At 40.6% G+C, this 24130-nt stretch overlaps 1 protein-coding gene across 1 annotated transcript in view; it reads left to right on the forward strand.

Moving 5' to 3' along the window:
* LOC140690712 (uncharacterized) overlaps positions 1-24130 on the forward strand; it is a 65683-nt gene that overhangs the window by 11362 nt on the left and 30191 nt on the right. Inside the window, exons 2-5 of the mRNA XM_072952633.1 lie at positions 11672-11730; positions 11928-12080; positions 12617-12740; positions 23131-23240. Coding sequence (XP_072808734.1) covers positions 11968-12080; positions 12617-12740; positions 23131-23240 — 347 coding nt within the window. The 5' untranslated portion in view covers positions 11672-11730; positions 11928-11967. The remainder of the gene's footprint in view (positions 1-11671; positions 11731-11927; positions 12081-12616; positions 12741-23130; positions 23241-24130) is intronic.

Consider the following 24130-nt stretch of genomic DNA (forward strand, 5'->3'; position numbering starts at 1 on the left):
ACTCGGGGAGACTGCCCTGTGTGGTCCAGGGTGGTGGGTGACCCTGCTTTGAAGGACACTGGAGAGGGCCTAGGGGTGGAGGGCTTTGGAGGAGCTTGGTTTTTACTAGAACTGACACAGAAGAGGCAGTGAAGGGTGTCATCAGGAAGTGACCCTTAGGAGAGCAGCTCTGCCTGTCCTTTTGAGTCCCACCCCTTCATTCTTTTATTCACAACACACGCAATTCTGAGTGTCTAGGGGAGAGGGGGTGGACCCACAGTAGTAAGCAAAATGTACTTGCTTCTTGAGAGCTTAGCAGTGTCAGAAGTTGACTTAGATTAAAATGTTTTATTAACACAGCAGGGCACCTAATCCAAAGTGCGGAGGTTGGAGGGAAGGAAGACTTCCTTGACAAACAGTTAAAATGAGCCTGGAGGCTAGTGGGAAGTAGCAGCAGGTCACGGGGCCCCTGAGGTCACTGGGGACCTGGTACTGAGGTGAGGATGGACAAGCAGGGTCGGGGGTGGGGCTAGAACTCTACCAGGGAGCCTTTGATGGGTTTGAAGTGGGGGAGATGTAATCAAATTTGTGCTTTGGGAAGGCTGCCTTGGCTGTGTGTGTGTGTGTGTGTGTGTGTGTGTGTGTGTGTAGCGGGGAAGAGGGGGAGGGTGTCACCAACTGGGAGGGTCATTAGAAGACCATTCACAGGCTCGGAGGCCACCAGTGGGAGAGGGGCGTCGGGACTGCTTGGGGACCGCAGGGGCAGAGTGGATGCCGGGTTTCCTTGTGTGGAGGGCTTGTTAGCGGGGTCGCTCTAGCGACACCTTGTGGCTGGAAGTAAACAGATGGAGGCCGCCAGGTGGACTTACCTCTTCTCTCCTTCCCTGCCTTGTGTGATGATCTTAGCTCTGCCAACATATGGAACAGAAGAGCTAAGTTCCAGAGTAGCCCAGGACTTTGCTGGGCTCGTTCAAGTGAGAGCAGATAGGATTTAGGCTTGTGTTGAGATCTGTAAGTTAACTTAGCTAGAAACGTCCTGTCTTTTGGATTTTCATAGGGGTAGTAATTCTTGATAAAGATTGCTTTCTTGGCGAGAGGAATTTTAATACAACTGATGTCTTTCTCAAAAAATATCTTATCTTTTAAGAAATTTAATATTCAAAATAATAGGAATATTTTAAAATGATAAACTAAGGCTTTCGTGTAGTTTCTTTGGTTTCTGAGTTGATGTGTAGGTAGACCCTTTGCATTACATAATAGCACATCTTTGACAGTATTTAAAGAGCTGTTAGTGAGCGCCCCCAATTTGAAAGCATCATTAAAGCTTGCTCTGAAATAGTGAAGTCATATAGGTCTTGTTTGCAGAAGCCAGATATTTGGTTTATAGTGTGCAGCATAGCTCCCTTTATAAAATAATAATAGATTCAAAATTAACAAAGTGGAAAATAATTGATTTTTTTTAAAAAATGAAACATAAACTTTCTTGTGCTATTGTTGCAACTGGAAATTTTGAAAAGAAAAATCCTATTGTAATATCATCTAAGTGAAATACATATATGTCTGTCACATTTGAATAGTAACTGCACAGTGGTTTTTGAAGTCAGGATCATTCCAGCTCAGATACTGGCAGTGATGGTTGCTGGTTTTCAATGGAAGAGCCTAAATTTGCTTTCTTAGCTTTATTCTTTTCTTTTCTTATATTTTCTTTTCTTTTCTTTTCTTCTCTTTTCTTTTCTTTTCTCTCTCTTTTTTTTTTTTTTTGGGGTAGTGCGAGGGTTGAGTAGTGCTGTGCCAGCATGATTTGGGGGCAATTTGTGGGCAGATGTCGTGCAGCAGCAGTGAGATATTTCCATGCATTTTACTTTCCGGACATCACCAGGGAACATGTGTGGTTTGTGCCTGCAGGATGGGATGCTGCAGGACTCCCTGGTCCATCAATGTTATGTCTTGGAGCTGCTCCGGTCAGTGAATGATTTTCTGTGGCTTGGAGCTAATGTGGTCTGACGCAGATGATCAGATGTGTAACTAAAGTACTGTTACTTGAAATAAGAGAAAAGCTAGCAAAAATGTCTCTAAAATACAGGATGAGGGAGGAGAATTGGCTGAGCTGCTTGCAGTGGGGAATATTCTCAGGTGACTCCCTCACTGTGTCTCCTGTCACTATCCCCCACAGCCCTGCATGGCAGTCCTACTGAAGCAACCATGCACTTTCTCAGAAACGCGCTGAATTTCCTTGTGCCTCTGATTGTACACTTTTTTTTTGAAAGCACATCTTGCCCTTTGCTTAAATGCCATCCCTGCTAGCCACCACTTACACTCATTCTTCTGGACCTCGTCCATATATAGCTGCTGAATGAAAGAACAAAATGTAGTATCTCCATTTAGTGGAATATTATTCAGACATAAGAGTGAATAAAAAAGAAAAAATAAATAAAGGGGAATATGAAAAAAGCCATCTGCTCTGGGTAGTCCACCCTGACTGCTCAACCCGGCCTTTTCCCTTTGAAACCCCACCCCTTATACCCCACTCTAACTATTTTTGATAGTATTTACCACCTTCTAATAAAGTTTAACATTTTCAAAAAAAAAGAGGCATGCTGATACCACTTCAACATGGGAAAGCCTTGATAACAGCACGTTAACTGAAAGGAACCAGACACAAACGGCCACATATTGTTGATTTCAGTGATCTTAGAAATGCCCAGAATTGGCTCATGCAGTGGCAGAGAGCAGATGATGGTTGCAAGGGGCTGGGTGGAGGGGGGTTGTGGAGTGACTGCTAGTGACAGGGGTGTTCTATTGGGGTGATGAAGTGTTCTGGAAATAGATGGTGGTGAGGGCTGCACAACCGTGAGTGTGCAGAAGACTGCTGAGCGCTGTCTCTGGGAGTGCTGGTTGTTGGGGCGGCTTTATTTTGTTCTCATCCTGTAATGTGAAGGGTCATCTTGTGCTGAGACCATTCAACTCCTGTGAGTGGTAAGGCTAAGAGACTTTGCAGAGTCATGTTTCTTTTTTCCCCCTTGCTGAGTGTAGGCAAAAATGGTTTAAGCCTGAGAAAGTGCTCCATATGCAGAAATGTCTTTCAGTTTTGGCTGGTGTAAAAATCATGTGAGCTTTTTAATCATTTAGGACAGTCTGTAGGGGGAAACAGCCTGTGAAGCCTGGGTGAGACTTGGAAGAGCCGTGCTACCCTCCCAGACACGGGTGGGGATTTCACCCCCATTCAGGCAGTGAAGGGCCAAGACCCGTGAGAGGAGTTGACAGTCATGAATATTTATGTGTATCCGCTGCTTCATCTTGGATATTAATTTCTAGCTGAGTCATTTTGTGGCGGCAGCCTCATCCTACATCAGGAATTTATAGTATCTGCTCTTTGAGGTGAAGAGCTGACAGACTTGATTATTTAACAGTCTATCTTGTATTGATATCTCAGATTCCTTTGTCAATCGCAAAACAGCAGAAATACAGACGTCCTTTAATGCCGATGTGACCTGGAGCAGGTTTAGTTTCTGTACCTCAGTGACCTTATCTGCGTGTGGGGAAGATGATAACAGTGCTTCCCTCAGAGGGGCTGGTGAGAGGAGACTGAGAAGCACAAATGGAAGACTTACACGAGATGCTCATGAATGACAAAATTTAGTGCTCTCAGCCTGGTGAGGCCTCAGGGGCAGAGATGTCAGAACAGAGCAGTCCTAGCCGGAGTTCGATCCGCATTGGCAGGTTTTATGATCACTATCACCACTGTGGGTTATCAGGTAGTTTTAAGACTTGGTAATATGAATTCATGAATAATGTTAAAGACTAGACAACTCAGATCCGGTTTACATAGTTCTCAAGATTTCCTGTGAGAAATGGATATTTTTTCCCCATCTTAAATCTGAGTGGATTCTCTAAAAAAATTCTGTAGTCTTCCATCTTTTTCCTTTAATTCTCCTTTTTTTTAAATAAAAGTTTTTAAATGGAGTTACTGGGGACTGAACTGAGGGCCTCATGCGTGCTGAGCACATACTCTCTCAACTGAGGTATACTCTCCCCCATAATTTTTTTAAACTTTACTTTCTTAGTATTCAGAGGTTAGAGGCCTCTAATTCTTTTTTTGGAGACTTGTCCATAAACCGGTAAATCTAAAATTAATGGACAAAATTTGGTTTATTAAAAAAATCATTAGAACTTTTATCAATCCATTCAAAAGGAAATGCTTATTGAGTTAAAATGTTTCTCCTTTATGGTGATTTCTAATTTTTGGTCTAGCTTAACTTATTAAAAGTAATCCTCATCATCATAATGACCAAGCTTGCTGTGAGTGGACACCTACCAAAGGCTAAACTGTTTTTCTCATGTTTTACTTCAAAGCAGGTGTTTGACGGTAGGTATCAATGTCTCCTTTTTGCAGCTGAGGGATTGAGAGGTGGGCAGCTTGTCCCAAATCAAACGCAGCTGGCGGTGCCTAGCTCGGTGCTGGAACCCAGGCTGCACAGGATGCATTCTCAATTTCTCCTCTGATCAGCCTCCCGTTGAGTGGTTTCCCGAACTCCTGTGAGTCCATAAATGACCGATTTTGGCGATCTCAGCCTGATGAGGCCTTCAAAGGAGAGACACCAGTGAGAATGTGAGACAGAGTGGCATAAATTAAAATTGTACATTTTCACAAATGTTGCATTCTCAGGTAATGACTTAAATAGTTTATGTTTTCTTTATATTAGTGCTATGTAAGCACTAAAAACAAAACATTAAAAATGATTATAGTGCAAAATAGGAGTGGGCTTTGAAAGTCCAATCATTGCTAATGATGTTGCTTGTTTTTCTCTAGTGGTGCTTATTGACAGAATAATTTACAATGACTGAATTTGTTTTATGTATGTAGTCTTAGTATGGAGGAAAAGTTTGTCAGTGCATATTGAAAGTAAAATCTTTACTCTTTTCTTTCCTGATGATAAATATGTACGTTGTTTCCATGGCTTAAGTATATTTCCTCATTTGTGAAATTTGAGTGATGCCGTTTACCATGTCTGACTGTGAGAGGTAGACGCCTTGTATACAAAGCATCCAAGAGCTGCTTAGTAAAAATGTGCTGTCACAATGACAGATAGTTTAGAAGGATCAACTGTGAATACTAAAGAGGGTGGCTTGTTTCTGATGCATATTCAATATGGATATATATGAATATGGCTTAAAGTAACAAGGATTCAGGGTTTTGTGTGTGTGTGTGCGTGCAGTATGAAGTTTTAATGAAATCTGTATCATTCTATTGAGACAGGGACTAGTTAAATTGACTTAAGCAGACGACCTTGAAGATTATTTACACAGAATGTGTATTGTTACAACTCAGTGTTCATGCTGCCGTGTAACTATACACTCAGACATTTAAATTCGTAGGACTCTGACCAGAAGCATTAAGTTTAGAAAAATCCACATTGATCATTTTCAGGGAATAAGCTTCTCTCTTTTGTGATTAAAGAAAATTTTGATTTATTTTTCTGCACTCTTAATAGGTTTTAAAATATCAAAACATTGATTTGACATGTCAGCTTTTTTAATAGAAAAAAGCTCATGCTGTTTTAATATGTAAATAAATGTTTTTGTATTTCAATACACTTCTATGATTTCCTGGCTCTTTGAGAAGTATTCTGCAAGATACTTAGATTACCTCCTGTTGGAAAAATACAGACATGACTTTTATGAATATAGGCCTAGTACAGGTCTGTTGGTTTTTGCTACAGTGCAAGACATGAGGACTAGGAGAGCAGTATGTGCTACATAAGCTTTTAGTTATCTGATTCTTGTTTCTGATCCACAGGCAATTTTTGTGTTGCACCTTTCCAGGCAACCAGGAAGGCCTTTTAAGCCATAGGTGGCGCTGTTACACCTTCTTACAGTCTTAACTTTCCTGTTTGTAAAGGAAGTCTTAAACAACGTTTTTTTTTTTTTTTTTGATTCCTTTGCTTAGTGCTTCAGGGTAGCACAATGTCCATTATGTCTGACTACCTGGAACTATTATTCTGCTTATGTCTTAGTTTTATTCTATCATCTCGCTGTGAACATTTCAGACTTCCTGTGCAAACAGTTGCAACATCGGACTTTTCTTGCAGTGTTAGAAACCAGTGAGCCGGGATTTTATAAAAGAGCTAGAAGCGGCCTCTGGAGCACCTTAAAGCTGAAAAGTGTACTGAGTTCCCTAAGTATTATCCCCACCGCTGTGTGTCAATGGGTGGTAGGAGATTTGGTACATATACAAAGGGGTGTGGTGTTTTGACTTGGGTTTGCGTGCACGCGCTGCCACTGAGCTACGTGATCCTGAGTCAGTTCTTTCTGAGTTTTTCCCTCATCTGTGAGATGGGGACACTCATTTCTGCTTTGTAGAATTGTGAGAATTAGAAATTATGTAAAGTGTTTAGCACAGTGTGTATGACAAGAGGGCTCATAATCTTAACTGCTGTTTGGTGTGAAGCCATCATTTGATAGTCTTTGGCAATTACTGAGAAACAGGAAAATAAGAAAAGCTGGTTTTATGATGAAAGATATTTGAGGAGGTTCCATAGTTCCTATACACATAATTTAGCATCAGCAGAGTCAGGACAGTTACACAGTCGCCCTGAACCAATGTTAAGCCACAGAATTTTTGTTACTTCATATATGTTGGGGCTTAAGGGGACCCAATACTTATACACATGTTGTGTCCAGCAGCCAACTGAGAGATGACAAAGAAGAACAGGCAGGCGATAAATGTCTCCTTTATTACTGATGAAGCCACGTTCTCCATGAAATTCAGGGCTGTGGGAGAGTGAGTGTCATGACACTATGTCCCATAATTAGAGACTTACGCAGTCCCAGGTAACTCTGGTCCACAGCGAGCATTCCCTTGAGAGATTCTGACCCATAATGCACAGGACTGTCTTGCCATGGAACTGAGCATCCCGGCTGCTTCCTAAGGGTGGCCAACACTGGAGGGGAAGGAAAGCTTTCATATGACCTGCTTGTCTCCCCGGACTCACACCTCAATCTGTTAGTGTGAGGAGGGCTAGCCATGGGCCAGTGGTCAGGGGTGTGAAGGGAGAAGCAGTCTCCCATGGACCAGAGGAGTGGGGAGGAGGGAATCCCCTCTCAGATTAAACAGGTGGTGGCTTGAAACAGAAGGGTGCTCCTCAAGAGTTTATAAGAGGGGAAATAAGGATTTCCTTTGGGACTCAGAATAGTCATGAAACACAGAAGATGATTAGATGGGAGACTTGTAAATCACTTTCTTATTAAATTGAAATTTGTTGGGCACCAAAAATGTGCTACATTCTTTTCTGAGAGTTTTACAGAAATGAATCCTCCAATTTTCACAAGTGAGTAAGAAAGATTTGATTGTTATCCCAGGTTTACAGTGTGGAAATTGAGGCACACAGAGGGTAAGTAATTTGGCCAAGGTAACAGAGCTAGTAAGTGGCAGAGCTGGGATTTAAATCCTGGCTATCTGGTTTCCAGGCTCCCAGGGATGGGCTTTGGGTGTTTACAGGTATCTGCATCCCTGGATCTCTGTACCTCTGCATCAGTTAGACCAGAAAGGACAGGGAAAGTGGAGTTATACAGGTACTCACAGTCGTGTTTCAGCCACTGTCCATGGAGTGTGCCCCGTGATCGGCATTAATTGTTTTCCAGGCAGTAGATCTGTTCTTATAACAGAAATTTAGTCCATTGAGTTAATCTAGAAACCCTTCCTGCTCTGCTTCTGTCCACGCTTGCCATGTGACTGCCTGCCCGAGATTGGGCCGTGGAGGAGAATCTGTACTCATGGTTGAACTCTGATATTTCAATCTGGTTTGTAGTTTCACATCTCCTGTTACATTAATAAATTGAATTTCTGGTTTTCTTGCATCAGTGTGTCATAAGTTTGCTTAATGTGAAACCAGTCCATGGGAGCCGAGGGGTGCTGACGGTATAATTTCTGAGCATGTGGCATTTCTACCCGTGCAGAAATGGCTGGAGGATGTCCACCTTCCTCACTGATTTCTCCCAGCAGCAGGGTCCTCTCCCACCCCCGGATGTGAGGATGGGATCTCTCTGAGTAGGCCATTCAGAGGCCGAGTCCACCAATCAGATGAAGTACCTGGAAGTGGGTTTAATAGAAGAAAAGGGCTTCCAGGTAGTCCGATGGGCTGTTTGAGTCCGTTTGGTGAGAAGATGTCCACTGTCTGTGGTTGAGCTGCTTCTTTGATGTTTAAAAGTCTGTATTACATGAAGGGATTTTAAAAAGCAGAAAGGTGTGATTTCAGGTGGTACATCCGCACCGGTGAGTAGTGCTGGATGACCGCCTGTGTGAGGAATAGACAGAGTCTTACAAACTTCATAAAACAGCTTTTAAAGCTCTTCCATCTGAGTGCACTTCGTATGGGGTCCAGTTCATGACTGGTCGTGCTGAGAGGGCACGTAACTGATGATGGCAGAAAGGACACGGAGGCATCAAAAAGGTCCCAGACATGTTCTGTGTTTAGAGGATGGTGCACAGAGTAACATATTTGAGCTGGTTTTTCATTGAACACTTTTGAGTATTTTCTAGGACTCCCCAATCCCCCATGGTTCCATGCAGCTGGGTGTCCCCTCAGTGCAGCTCTGTCAGCGCTTGCCCTGGGCTGACGCGGTGTCACGGGGAGCAGGACGGTCAGTGTCCCCGGCTCCTCCGAGCTCCGTCTCCTCATCCGCAGAGCCGGGTTTCTCATCCGTGTCTACTTAGTAGGATTGCTGAGAATCACACGTGATGGTTGTCAGGTGTGATTTGTGGTTGTCTCTGTGATTGGCGTATAGTCAATATTTGATAGAAACACTTGTTTTTTATTATAATTGTGGCTCCTAGATTGCAGTGGTTTTTAGTCTGCATTTATTTTTTTATATAAATTTATTCTTATTTTTAATTAAGCACTTGTATTTATTTATTTTCATGAAGGTACAGGGGATTGAAGCCAGGAACATGTGCGTGCACAACAGGTGCTCTACAATGGAGTAATACCCACCCTCCTTGTCTGCACTTAAAAATAAATATTTCAATACACAAAATATTTCTTAAACACCATCATGGGTCCTATTTTCTGCATAGACAATTGAATACATATGCCATCTCAATAAGAATAAATGTCATAGGGACATACCTTTCTAAATCTGTTTACGTGTTTTAAAACGATCATAGCTAGTGAAAAACACGAGTCTTGGATCCACTACTTCTTAGGGTCTGCTTTGCCATCATGGGGAATTACATTCTACAGAGAAGGCTAATTGGATCTCATTGATATTTGGATGATTTTGCAATGTTCAAGGCTTTCAAAAGCTGACCGTTTTGTATTTTAAACTAACTACAAAGTTATCTTCTAGAAGTTGTAAGTCCTTAGCTTGTGAAGTGCCCAGTAATTCAGTTTGTATATGTCTGTGTCTCTGTGAACGTGTATGTGTGTGATTTCAGGAATGTAGCAATAAGTTCCATATAGCCTTCTGAAATCTTTCTCCTCCAGTTCAAGGTGTAGGTATATATTTACACAAATAAATTGATACTCTTTTGTGATTTGGCATATTGGTGGGAATAAGAGGTTCTCATAATTGTTTCAGAAGGGTTGGGGAGCATGAGCTTAGAAAATGGGAGGAGATAGAGGCAGGGAGGTTCTTTAAACTTTGTGCAAGATGAGAAACAGTAGCTTTTCTTTTTTCTTCTAAAGCAAACTGGCACTGAATTGTAACATACTAATACTCAGAATTGCTTTTCTGATCAGAGACAAGTGCCTCAGATTTTTCAAGGCAACATGAATGATGAAATGTGTTTTAGCAGTTATCTTTAAAAGTAGTTTTATTTTTCAAGTATAAGTCTATAGACTGTTCTTTTTTTCCAGCTGTACAAGAATTTCTCATTGATCCAGGTACGTGATCAATGTGTTTAGTTTCTTTGGGTTATTTATTTTTTTTAAGTGCTTGATTCATTCTGGTGTGAATGAATGTTTAAAATTTCTGGATTTTGATCTTTAAAACTTGCTGATTTATCAGAACTTCAAAAAACCTGATGTTTGTTCCTTGTTTGGTGGGGCAACCTATTGATTTATGTTGTCTGTTATAGAGGGAAATTCTTCCTCTAGCCTGTAGATAATTAAGTGAATGGTTTGCAGTGTGCCTTAAAAATTATTTGAATGCATTGAGCATGTTTGTCCAGTGAATTTTGGATTGAGTCATAATAATGACTTTGCTTTGATTCTGTGGCTTTTGTCCTCTCCACAAGAATTTGAATTCTCTGTTGCATTTTGTATTCGTGTTCTTAACAGGGGAAGGAATTTTGCATTTTTTACAGAGGTGGGTTTTCCTATCCCCTCTGAATTCCTTCTGTAATTGATACAGCGAAAATCTGTTATTGCAGTGCTTAATTATTTCATAAAAATTTTTTTGGCTTAATCAGAAACAATGACAAAGAATGATAATAAAAAATACGAAAACCTTCCTTCCTTTGAAGAATAGAAATGAGGTGGTCAGGCTCACGCATGCTTTGTACCTGACACACTTACTCTCATGTCATTGTGTATCATGAGTCGGAGATGGAGTTGCTTCAGGTTTATAGATTTTTGTTTTAACATTTGTGTTGAATTCATTCTCTAGGCATGATGATTCCTGTTGCCTTTGTGGAAAGTGTAGATGAAGGGAAACAAATGCTTTGTTTTGTTTTCAGGAGGCCTGAGATGCTGATGAGAAAAGAGTAGAGGGTGGGCTGAGGAAAATAGTGACAGACCCTCACCTCCAGGCTGAAATTGATGAACAAAGAAATCAATTAAGTGTATTGGTATTTGACTAATAGAAGTCAGACAGCCCAGACTGTCTAGTTATGCCCAAAGGAAAGTACTGAATTCACCTGCAGAATTAGGTGCTTTACCATGTAGAAGCAGCTTAGAGCAATCAGAAAAATCAGTCTTATGATGAGATATAAAAAGAATATAACATCTTTTATTTCTGAAACTTTTCTACATTAAGTTGTGTAGAGCTAAAATTAAGTTTCAAGCACCAGGAGTTAAGAGTTTAGGTGGTTCTGTGGGATCGTTATTCAGGGATGTGTCTAGACCCTGCTGGAGTGGCCGAAGCTGGCAGGAAAAGATCCAGAGCCAGGATTTTTCATCCTAGGATGTCCTCCATAATGGTTCCATGTGGGAGCCCATGATTGAGTTAACAAGTTGTAACACATCCCAGCCGCCTGTCAAATTTAAGAAGAAAAAAATGTGCTTATTAACTGCTTTAAAGCAAACACCTGTGCATCCTCACTCCTGTCTCCTTGCCATAAAAAGCAGAGACAATGCCTTGCTTGCATATTTGAGGTTATAGATAGCACACTGCTTATTGCACAGCAATGACCCAGGCCCTCAGCTATAAACGCCAGGCCTGCGTGGTGTTAGATAGTCTATTATCCCCAAAACAGGGACCAGGCTGGTCTGGTGGTCTGCTTTGTAATGAACATGTCTAAAAAATGTATCTTGTTCCCCTCAGCCCATGACTTCCCTAAAGGTAAACTAAGCCTTAGTACTCATGGTGGAGTCTACAATCTCTGTCTCATCCCTTCTTTCCCCAAGTTCCTGCCTACTATCTCACAACTGTTATTGACTTTTTACTTTGATTATACACAATAAATATGGGAGCATTTGAGAGACTCGTGGATTTGGCTCCCTACTTCCTCTCGCTTTCTTTCCTTTTTCCGCAGTCTTGAGAAATTCATTCCGTGTCGGTAAGACTTCCGCCAGCCAGAACCCACAGTTCCAGGTGAGAAGGATGCAGGCTTTATCCCTCCTACCCGAGGGAGAGAGAGGAGATAATTGAGATATGCTCCCCTGTGGTCCCTTCCTGCCCCAGGGCCACTCCAGTTCACCTGCAGCCTTCTGGCCTCTGCTCACAGGGCCTCTGTCCCAGGATTGACCGCAGCCTTTTATTCCCTTGTCAACATTCCCTGTGCCTTTCAGAGGTTGCTCTCTTCTCTGCAATTCAACCCTGGCAGATGTGATGGTGGTCAGCGTGCTGATGGGCAGTTACTTGGGGACTCCCAGGAGCCATGCTGATTCTCCTGAGTCATTCGGGGTTACAGAACTGTCAAGCACTGCAGGAAGCCCATTCACGTGAGTTCAACACAGCATTACATCACTTTCATTTTATTTTTGAATTTTCAGTGGAGAAATTATTTGTAGCACACTGTTCCAGATTTTAGGCCGCCTGCTTTCCTCACCACCATTTCCTTGTTGGCTCTGGTGCTTGTTTTAAGAACCAGGTTTCTTCTCTGGTCATTTGAAGCAGCTGGGCTTGCCGAATCCTTGATTTGCATTTGAAGCAGAATGCTTCTTCGTGATGTCAAACTGATTTTCCTTGTCATGTCTGAATATTTCTTGTACACTCAGCAACAGTTTCAAGTGAAATGCTCTTGTCCAATTTCGGTTAACTAATATTTGCTGATCTCCTGCTTTCATGCTGAGGGCAGTTTCTTCTTCCTGTAATAAATGTTAGCAATTTGCATTTACTATGGAAGGTACTAATCCGAGGTGCTTTTGTTCTTAACAGTTTTAATACAAATCACCCATTAAAATGTACAGCGGATTTTACTCTATGCCCAGAAATGTGCATCCCAGTCAATCTTAGAATATTTTCTTCCCCCCAACAGGAAACCCAGTACGCATAAGCAGACATTATCAACTTCCCCATCCTCCCCAAGCCCCAGGGAGCCACTCTTCTGTCTCTGTGGATTTGCCTGTGCTGAACATTTCATGCAAATCGAGTCACTTCATGTAAGTGGAACCGTCTATTTTGACTGACTTCTTTCACACTGAGTAACGTTTTCAATGTTTGTCCACGTTGTGGCCTGGGTCAGTACTCTATGCTTTGCTATTGCTGAATAATATTTCACTGTATGGCTGGGCCCCTTTGTTTACCCATTCATCACGTGATAGACATTTGGGTTGTTTCTGTTTTTTGGCTCTGAAAATTAATGGCGAAAAGTAATGGTGAATATTCCTGTAGGAGTTTTTATGTTAACATTTGTTTTCAGTTCTCTTACTTGTGTGCCCAGTAAGCAGAATTGCTGGATCATTCAGAAGCCAAATGTTCAACTCTCTGAGGACGTGCCAGGATGTTTTCCAAAGTGGTCACGCTGTGTTACATCCTCACCAGCAATGGCTGCGGGCTCCGCTTCCTCTGTGTCCTCATTAGTGCTTGTTAATCTTTTTTTGATTTTAACCTATTGTAGTGAATGTGAAGCGGTTTCTCCTAGTTGTTTTGACTTGATTTCCTTTAGAGCTAATGTTATTGAACACCGTTTCATTGTGCTTATTGGCCATTTGTATATTTTCCTTGAAAAATATCTTTTCAGATTCTTTTTTCATTTTTTAATTGAGTTGCCTTTTTATTGTTGAGCTGTGGAATTTTTTTTTTTGATACACAAATTCCTTATCAGATAAATGATTTGAAAAAATTTTCTCCTGAGTGTTGTTTTTTCACTTTCTGGATGGTGTTTTTTGAAGCAAAGTTTTAAAGTTTAATGAACTCCAATTTATCTCTGTTTTCATTTTTCCTTGTGCTTTTGGGGTAATATTTAATATCTGATGTATTTTATTAAAACTTGTATATATAAAATAACTTAATTCTTAGGACCGTTCTAGGAGATGGGTGCGGTTGTTGTCCCCAGTCTATGCATCGGAGACTGAGATGCAGAGAATTTGACTGACATATTAGTGTCAAAGCTACCCAGTGCTGTGGGAATTCAGACCCTCATGTTTTTCCCTAGCATCTGAGCTCAACACCACCATGCTCCAATCTTTCCAGGAAATGTTAATGAAAAAATCTTTACTTTTTTGATTTCTTGTTAGATTTTTTTCTTATTGGGGACCTCAAATTCTCATTTTCTTTTCGGATATCAGTGTCGATTTATTTTAAGTCTCATGTAGGGAGAAGCATTGCTATCAGTTAACTTCTTTATTACTCACTCTCCAGTGATGATTGTTGCTAGTTGATCTAATCAAGTCATGCTTAAGTCTTTCCTGCTCATGACACTAACAGCAGAGTCATGACTTATAGAATGCTCAAAGAAGAAAGTACTTGATTGATTTTATTTTGCCAACCAATCAAACCAATCAAATAAAACCCTGGTGTTGACACAGACTATAAGCCCTCCAAAATAGGGTCACTGTCTTCATTGTGTTTCATTTGTTGGGTCACAGTGTCTGGATAGTGCCTTGCTGTCCAGCAGTTTTGTGAGGATACGGTGCTCGTGAATCATTGTAAGGACAGAAATTTGACAACAGACTGTGTTGTTCATTTCACGACGGAAAAGGTAATATAGAATTACTGTTCAGATCTGTTTTAAAATTAAGCTTTGAATTTTGAGAATAGTTCAAGAAGCCATACAAAGCTCTTTTTCACTAATTTTAGATCTATCTTAGACACATTATGTTTACATAGCAGAGTAACTTATCAAGTAGATTTGACAAAGGAGTGTTATATTGATTATTTGTTTTAGTTGAAATATTCTACCAGGGATAAAGTCATAAGTGCCCATAAATGAACAAATATATTTGTATTTAAATGCAACATGGGAGCAGACTACATATGTTTCTATATAATATATATGACTGTGTGTTTTAATCTTTCTGTCAGTGTTTTAATAGTTTTTCAGCAATTTTGTAACTTTAGAATTCTTCTAAAAAAATCACCCCCAATTCTAGTGCAGTTTGTACTGTGTATCCTGTCTTATGCATGGGATTCCACTGTCCCCTCAGTGAGGAATTTCCTCTCCTATTGTGTTAGGAGCAGAGTTAAAGGAACTGTGATTTCTAGGCCTTTGCTCTCCATGTGTTTGCAGTTGGCTCTCAGTCACGATTTTCCCTTTCCAGAGTTTTCATTGTTAAATTAGAATTTCTGAAAATAACTATTAATATGTTGCATTGGTCTCCCTAGAAACTTGACGTCTTTGTGCTTTTCAGTTTTCAATTTATGAAAAATGCAAATGCACTCTTGTTTTTAAGTTGTCCTTTTTCAATAGATATTTATCTCTTAATTGATAGAATAATTTTTCCCAATGAATGAATTGGTGTGCATGTTTTAAAGGATAACTTACTTTTTATTTTTCTTATTGTAACAGTAATATTCATTGTAGAGAATTTAGTAAATAAGGATTAACACAGTAATAACTTCACAATGGCCTCTAATCTCACCTGGAGATACAGTTGTAAGGTTTGAAATTGAGAATTATAAGTCCTCTCAAATTTTTCTTTTTCAAGTACGTATAGGTTACTGAGATCCTCGAATTCCCATATGAATTGTAGCAGCAGATAGTCAGTTTCTGCAGAGGAGCCCGCTGGGATTGTGATCGAGACCACGTTGAATATACGGATCGCTCTGGGGAGCACTGCCATTCCAAGAGCACTTTCTTTTGATAGGGGAATGTGTGTGGAGTGTCTGTCCTGGTATTTAGGTCTTCTTTAACTTTTTTTTTCAACAATGCTTTGAGTTTACAGAGTATTATTTTACTTTAATTATCTTTGCCTTTATATTGAGGACAAGTGTGCAAGGTACTGGGATCAGAAGTGTATTTGAGCCCCGCAACTTGCTGCCACCATGGACGCTGTGCTCTTGCTTCACCCGCTGTACAATCTTGCACAGAATACGACCTCAGTAACTCTCTCTTGAATGAATGATTATATGATTGTTGGATGATGCTTGAGAGTCCTTGTGATGATTTTTTTCCCCAGCCTTTCCCCAGTTCTTAACTATGTCCTTTCTCTTCCTAAACTCCAGCCTGGGTTTCAGCCTGCCTGTGGCATTGATTTTCCTTGTCTGTGGACTCTTCCTTTCACTGGTTCCCGATAATGTTACATGTGGGCTGTGGAAACTTGCTAGATGTCAAGAAAGAGCTAATCCATTGTAGGCCAGTATTTTTAGAGTTTGTTATTGTTTTATTGATTGAAATTAAATGAGGCTGCCCCCTGAGCCCTCCCGTGAGCACTTTTGACCTTCCTACAGCTGATACTGCTCTAGTTGCTGCATGTGCCCTTTCCCCAGCCTTGATTTTGTAATTGAATAAGTCACCATCACTGGTGCCCTCTCTTTAAAAGATAAAGAGAACATTTGCTCCTTTTCCCTGTTTGGGGACTTCAATGAGATGAGATCCCAGATAAAGAATGGAGCCCCACCTCTTTCTGACCCCCACTGTTTCCGTTCCTTTCTTCAGGGGAAAAGAGGACAATTCAACAGTATAAAGATTGATTGTGAGCTAATGAGATAGACAAGACAACCGATCATTTATTAAATAACCTTTCATGATAGAAACAAATGTATTATACACACAAACAGCACACAAAGCACTGTAGTACCATGGTTACAATCGTGGGTCCGAGTTCGTGTCCTGCTCTGGAGAGACCAGTCCTGTGAGATGGAGAACTGGTAAGTCGGCTTAGCCTCTCCAGAACTGGTTTTCTGTCCTGCAGAGACGGGGCTCGCTAGGCGTCCCCCCCCGTAGAGGTGCTGTGGGGTGTAAATGACGCACGTGGGCAGCCTGAGCACAGCTGCTCATTCCTCGTAAGTGCAGGGTAGCATAGCTTTTGTGGTGATGGCTTTATGACCGCCCCATGTAGACTGTCAGTGCTCTGAAGGGATGCCTTGTGGTTTGGAGATGGGATTCTCACTTCTGTAAATACCCAAGTATAGTGTTATTGGGTCCTGCTGATTTCAGTCTATTCTTTAGAAAGTACATATTGTAGATATATTTTTCAAGCATGCGTGCTTTTTTTCTTTTACTATTTAAAGTTCTACCCTCTCATCTCTTGGTGTTACTTTTCATGGAATCCAGGAAACAGTCCTAAGCTACCTGCCTCTTCACACTTTTCCGTGGTGGTTTCCTTCCCTGATTAGAAGAGGGTTTTGCATAGGAAATTTTATTTGTTCCCCTTTTCTTGGAGTCTCTCTCTCTGTCTGCCCATCTCTCACCTCTCAATCTGTCCATTTCTCAACCCACTGCTTCTTCTGACATGTTCCAAAACGCATTTCAGGTAGCTTACAGAAGAACAGATACCAAATAAACAGGTGAGAAAATGGGGCCCAGTTCAGACAGTGAGGCTAGGAGGCGAGCCTGTGTGAGGGTTGCAGGCGTGAGACACATGCCTCTGCCATGTGACTTATAAGATCGACAGCAGCAGTGTGCTTCAAGCTCCCAGCAGACACAGGGAAGCAGGATTTGAGGGAGATGCTTAATGGCTGTGAAATAAATAAGTGACTTAGGAGAAGCCCAGCCTTTCCAGCTACTAAGGCTTAGGAGAATATTTTGAGTGTCTTCCAAAATCAGAGTATGGCATCTTTTCTTTTTTCAGAGTTCTATGTATAGTTGGTTACATTCTATACCTGGAAATTTCTCCAAAACTGCTTCCCACGTGAGTCCCATGGCTCGGGGATTGGGTGGTTCTGCTCATTGATGGGGGTTGGCCAGAAACAGAAAATGAGAGCCTCAAAGGGGCCTGGGATTTGTCAGTTATGTTTTGTCAGTGCTGTAGGATTCAAGAAATGCTTTCACCGTTTCTCTCCATCTGAGGCGGCAGCGTAATCTCTTACCAGCATCAGGAGCTCAGGGCCACGGGATGGTGGGGGCTGACTGCACTGCCGTCAAGACAGCTGAGCTAGTCACTGCAGGTGTGGTTCTTTTACATACTGCATTTCATGTTCTTTACTAGAATGTTTCAACAGGGAGTTAATTAACTGAGTTAATTAACATTTAATAAATATGATCTTTGTTGAAAAGACAGTTATAGGCAGAATATAAGCTGTGAAGTCTTTAAAAACGGTTTCATTACTGAAATTTCATTTGGGGGGATACACGGTTTATCTTATATATGGCTCTCTTTTAAAGTAACAAAGAAACAAGACAGAAAAGGCAGAGGATGATTTCTGTTCTTCCTCTCGGCTTGCAGGTGCCCTCACCCCCAGTAGCATCAATCAAGACACAAGCACTGACACTGGCCGTGCTCAGAACTGCCTCAGCCCTGAAGACACTGCTGACAAATGGAAGGGGGCCGCGCCCTGTTACAGCAGGTGCTCTCACTTTGTGGGTCCTTATGTAACTTCGTGGTGTTAATCAGGATCGCCCGTCCTACATTGTGTGATGCTGCTGCTTTGTCTCCTAGTTACTTGTTTCTCTAAGTATTCTTGTATTATTCTCCAATGCATAGTACTACACACCTAAAAATGCTTTTTTTCAGATGAAAAAGAATGTGCATTTAAAATAATAACTCTGAAAAAGGGGGCAAAAAAGGCTATCCTTGTCCCGCTATTCAAAGATAATAATTAACACGTTAACGTATATTTTCATCAGTGTGGATCACCTCTGTCATAAAAAACCAGAGAGCACTCTGTGACTGTTTACTGTGTGGACACCTCCATTTTCCATTCGGCTTTTTATATGTTTTTCTACAATATTCTATCTCCTCTGGCATGATTTTTGATGACCAGTATAGCATTCTGTCTTGTGGAGGCATTGTCCATTTTACTTCGGACTTAAATAAACTTTTAAATTCCAAGTATACTTAACTGAAATACTGAAAAGAGAACTGTGGTGGTAGAGGAAGGCCCTACCTCCCTTCCCCTTATTTCCGAAGAGTAAAAACTGTTGAAAATTTGATATATATGTTTCATGACCTTTATGCCTATGACATACATATATACACACATATGAGAATTCCATGTATACGTGTGTGTATATATGCTTTATTTAAAAATGAGACCATACTATATGTTTTTCTGCAGCTCGCTTTAATCACTCAGGTGTATATCATAGACGTCCTCCCACTCCAGACTCACACGGTCCTTTCAGATAGAGTGGAGGGGTCTCCTGATTTGCGGGTGTGGTCTCTTTCCCACGCACACCTTTGGTGAGAGAATGCTGTGGACAAGGCCCTGGACCACGGCGAAACGCCGGCTCCCTCATTGCTCGCAGCTCGTCGTGATTTAACGCATCATTGTCTTGATGGTGGACAGTTAAGTTTTCTCCATTTTCCACTGTCAGAAAGGATATTTGACTGGCATCCTTCTTGTACAGACATTCCTGTGATCTTTTATGAGTATTCCTTTAGTTAAGACTTCTGGAAATTTAGTCCCTGGATGTGACATTTACATTCATCACAGACTCCATTCAAGTAACTCTAGAAATTCCTTCCATAGGGGAATGAAAAGATGCACAATTACTTATGTAACCAATTCTCTATTGCTGGATAAGATTTCACTTCAGTTTTTCTTCCCACCATTGTAAACAGTGCTGTGTAAATGCCCTGATGGGTACATCTTTTTGGACTAAATTTGTTTTTTCCTAGAGGAAACGATTCGTAGAAGTGGTGTTGAGTCAGTGTGTACGTACGTTTTTCAGAGTTTACATATCCATTGACATGTCGTCCTCTGAAAATGTCGCTCATGTTTTCTTCTCCCACAGATGGACACTAGATAGAATATCTTTTAAAAATATTTGCCAATATGATGAGCAAAAGTGCTTTTTCATTGTTTTAGTTTGCATTTGATGACCAGTGAGGTATTGAGCATTTTTCACTCATTAGCCATTTGACTTTTTTAAAATGAATGATTCCTTTTATCCTTTGCACACATTTAAGTGGGGGAGCTTCTTGTTGCTTTGTGACAGCTCTTTGTATGTTATGAACATTAACTTCTTGTCTTCAACAACATGTATCACAGAGCTTTTTCTTGTCATTTCTTGCCTTTCATTTTGTTTAGGAGGATTTTAATTTTGGTAGTGTCTCAAAATATTCTTATGATAATAAATGTATTCCTTATGTGTTTTATCTTTGAAATTATTCTTAAAAATAATTTCTTATACTGGAATAAATCTCCTCTGTAGGTTTTTTTTAATCTCTAAGATGGAGATGATAATAGTACTTGTTAATGTAAGGGTAAGTTGAGTTAATAAGAGCAAAGTGTTGTATTTGCTGTTATTAGTACTTTTTTATATTTACATCACTGTCTGTAAATTATCTTGTGGTCCTTATGAGAGGAATAGTATTTATTCTTTCTAGGTGATTGTCTGATTGTCTCAGGACAATTACTGAAGTCATACTTTTCTCTTTGATTTGAAATCCCACCTTTACAAAATACTTATGTACACTAGAGTCTCTTTTTGAGCTCATGGTTCCCTTCTGTCAATCTGCCTTTCTTACTCCAGCACCATAACTTACATATTGTAAAAATTTATTTAATAATTGGCAGTCTGAATTTTTTTTCATTCATTTCTTCCATCCCAAATTTTCTTGTCTAGTATTATGATTTTATTATTCCTGAAGAATTCCAAAATATTTTGTTCAAGTTAAAAAAAAATCAGATTGGAGTTGTCATGGGAGTTTTCAGTAAGTTTTGAATTATTCTGATGGGAACTTACATCTTTACAAAACTGCTTTCCTCCATGCAATTTGTTGATGTCTCTACATTCTCACCTCTTACTTTACCCCTCAGTACAGCCCTGAAGTTTCTCCATTTAGAACATGGGCATTATTTTTTAACTTATTCCAGATTATTATTTATGTTTTTGTCAATTTTGTAAGTGAAAATTTTTTGCTATTATATTTTTAAATGCTTAAAACTGAAATTTAGAAAGGAAGATTCGGTTTGTAAATACTCACTTTGTAATTTGTCATTTAAAATTGTAAGTATTAAGTAGTTGTTCCAGAATCCTTTCTTTTTTGTTTTTAAAAATTTGTGTCGAAGATTCTCAAAATGTTCATAGCTAAGTAGTATAGGTGGGGAGACAGATGGAGAGAGGTAGTGTGGCTCATGTACAAACTGTGAGCAGTTTCATGGCTGCCTTTAGGCTGGAGAAACCACAGAAGAGCCCAGGTTAGACAAGGAATGGCTTTGTATGCACTTGAAATCCAGCTTTCCTGCCTGTATGGTGAAGCCTGATGGGCGTGGCAGGTAGATGATCAAGGTCTGATCAAGGTCATTTGCTGCACAGAGCGCTGTGTCTGTGAGAAATGGTGACCATTGCCATGGCAAATGCTTGGTGCCAGGAACAATGCAGGGGAGCTGGGGAGCCTGTGTTAAGGATTTTCCAGTCCTGGGAGTGGGAAGATCAGACTCTGCATTCAGATCTGAGTTTGAATTAATCCTCTTTAGTTTACTGGACCTCTGACTTTTGTCAAGTTATGCATCCTGTTTGAACTCCTGCTTTGTTGTCTCTCAAAACAGAAGAATTACAGCCTGCTGCTAGAGTGTTTGATCAGGGTAAATGATTTGTGTCTATAAGATGCCATGTACAGTCACAAGCTCAGTGAGCAATGAGCTGTCCCCTCTTCTCCTGCAACTCAGTGCTCGATAAGTCATCAGCAGAAAGCGAGTCCCTAATTTGTATGTGGTGCAAGGAAGAACAAAACTAACGTCTTGCCTTTCCCTGGCAGTATTCTTACTTCTTTGCTTCATGTACCTCTTTCCTCCTTCACTCTCCCCTTTCACCTCCTCCACCAAGAGCCCGAGACTCTCTCAGAACACTAGATTCAAATTATTTAAATGTTGGCTCATTCCCATGAAATGACAGTGACTTAAAAAAACTGTACACATCCCAGAATTCATTGTATTTGATTTACACACACACACACGTGCACACACACACACACACACACATCAGGCTACCTCCCATTTACTGAGGGAGAAGGGCCACTTTTTCTGAGTTTTCATTTACTCAGCATGAGAGCAGTCTCTTAAGCAGAATTTCACCTGGCTTCGTGCATGGTTTTTTAAATTGGATTTCTGCTTTTTGTCCATAAAAATATTCTCCTATTAGAAGACAGGAAGTGGAGACATAGATATTCTGCTGAGATATTGGTGTTATCATATTTGAGTTTTAATGGACATAAGGTGGCATAGAGTCATACATTATTATGGATGAGAATCCATGATGATGTAACTTGGACAAGAATCTGGGTCTCCTGCCATCGTGTCCATGCGGGTGAAGAGGCAACTGGGTGGGGGATGGCAGGGAACCTTCTTGCTTGAGTTCCAGGTTCTTGTTAGTTTTCATTGCTCAGCTGCCTTTAGTTTATGTCCATGAGGCCTCTCATGGGAAGGTCACTATGTCCTGAGAGACTGAGTTACTAATCAGCAGAAAGCTCTGGACCCACTCATATTTTCCAGAGTTTTTCTGCTGACCTGCTGACACTTTATATAAATGAGACCTAACAAACTACTGGATATAAAATCCTTATTGTTATCATTTGCCCTCGAGTTCCATAGGAATGGGGTGCTGTCTCAGGCTGTCTAAGGCTAGATCTGAACAAAGATAGGGTGATAGGCTCTGCTGCTGGACCCTCCCCAGTCGAATGGGATTTCCACCTTAGTTTTTAGAATCAGGCAGATGAGTTCAAATCTTGTCTTTACCAGTTATTAGCTTTGTGACCTTGGGGAAATAACTACTTTTTTGGTTCCAATTTTCTTTATCTGTAAATAAGTTCAGTATTTATTTTAGGGTTTTTGTTTTAGAATTGAATGTGCTAATTCCCTAATTTATTCCTCAAATACTGATCACATGGTTCTATGCTGGTGCCTTAGTAGTTGATTGCTAAGGGACTCAACAGTGAGAATGGGGATGGGGCCCCCTGGATCATACAGCTTATATTCCAGGATATGCTTGTAAAAGACAAGATTGCAGTGGATTTTTATTAAATGTCCATTCCTTTCCTAATCCCCATTGATTGTGTATATATCTTTATACTAATATATGAACAACTTTTTTTGCAGTTTAAATCTCTTTGTAGTATTTAAAGAATGTAGCTATAACAAAAATACGTGAAATAAAATGACTTGACTTTTATTTTCCTTTCAATAAGCAAAACAAAATAAAATAGAAAAGAAAAGAAAAAGTATTGAAGGAGTAGAAATAATTTTATTTCCGTGGAATCAACTCCCTATGTTAGGTTTTTCCATTGTGTTGTTCAACATCATATAAAATTGACAGGTTGTGACTTCAGTGTTGATAGCTAGGTGAGTATAGTTTCTTTTTGTGGTTGTCTTTGATGAATTATTTGCACTAGATCATAAATGATGTGCATGTTACATATTGGAAACGAGGAAACATTGGAGACATACTACCTCCAATGCAGTCATTTTGTTACTGAGTCCAAACTCGTTCTGCTCGCCGCATGACAGGCCAATAAACCGGGAGATGAGGTGTTGGAGCAAGGAATAGTGACTTCACTTGCAATGCTGGCAGACCCAGAAGACGGCAGACTGATGTCCTGGAGAACTATCTTCCCCAAGTAAGAATTCAGTCTCCTTTTATACTAAAAAGGGGGGGTGGTTGTGGTTGGTTGTTGCATACTTCTTGCTTTATGAATTGTTTGTCCTTTGAATCCGCTGTTCTTGCAGCTGTCCATGTGGATCAAATCATGGTACCCCTGTAAAACCTCCAAAAAAACAAAGGCTATTCTCTATTATGCAACTTGCCATCTCTACAGAAGTGCAGATGAGCTAACATTTTTAAAGATCAGGGCCAGGAGAATAGGCTTTCCTGCAGATTTCAGGCTAAAGGCAACTTTCTTTTTCAAATGGTGCAGAGCTACCAAGTCTGAGCCTAGGAAACAGGGCACAGGTTTAAACTCAAAGGAACAGATTTAACATAGGGTAAAAACTGTTACATTTTATTACAATTCCGTTTCCAGCTTCATAGATAAAATTAGTAAGAAATATGAGCAATTTTGTATTTTTGCTTCTTAATAACCGATAAGTGTACCAACTATATTTTGTGAGCAGGGATGCTGTGCAGGCATTGGGGTGACAGCAAACTCTTGTAGGGGGTGGCCGACCCTGCAACATCTCTGATGCCCCGTGAGTGTTGGTGAGGGTCCCCGTAGCCAGGGGCTCTCTTCAGGAACCAGCATATGGGCATTGACCTCTGGAGACCTCTTTTTCGGCTGCAGGAATTTTTTCAGATATTGAGATTGAAAAATCACTCCAGCTGGGAATAATTAGGGAAAAAAAAGAAAAGGAAAAGGGTTTGGAGTAGAGTAGAAGAGTAGGACTTAAGATCACGGAGCCTGAGTGCTTGGCAGCGGGGCCTCGGGAGAGAGGGGAGCAGAGGTGGGGAGGGGCCTGGCTCCGGAACCAGCTCCTGTAATTGTCCCTGCACGCAAGCCACATAGCTTTAAAT

The sequence above is a fragment of the Vicugna pacos genome, chromosome 31, assembly GCF_048564905.1.
Source record: "Vicugna pacos chromosome 31, VicPac4, whole genome shotgun sequence".
Classification (NCBI taxonomy): Eukaryota; Metazoa; Chordata; class Mammalia; order Artiodactyla; family Camelidae; genus Vicugna; species Vicugna pacos.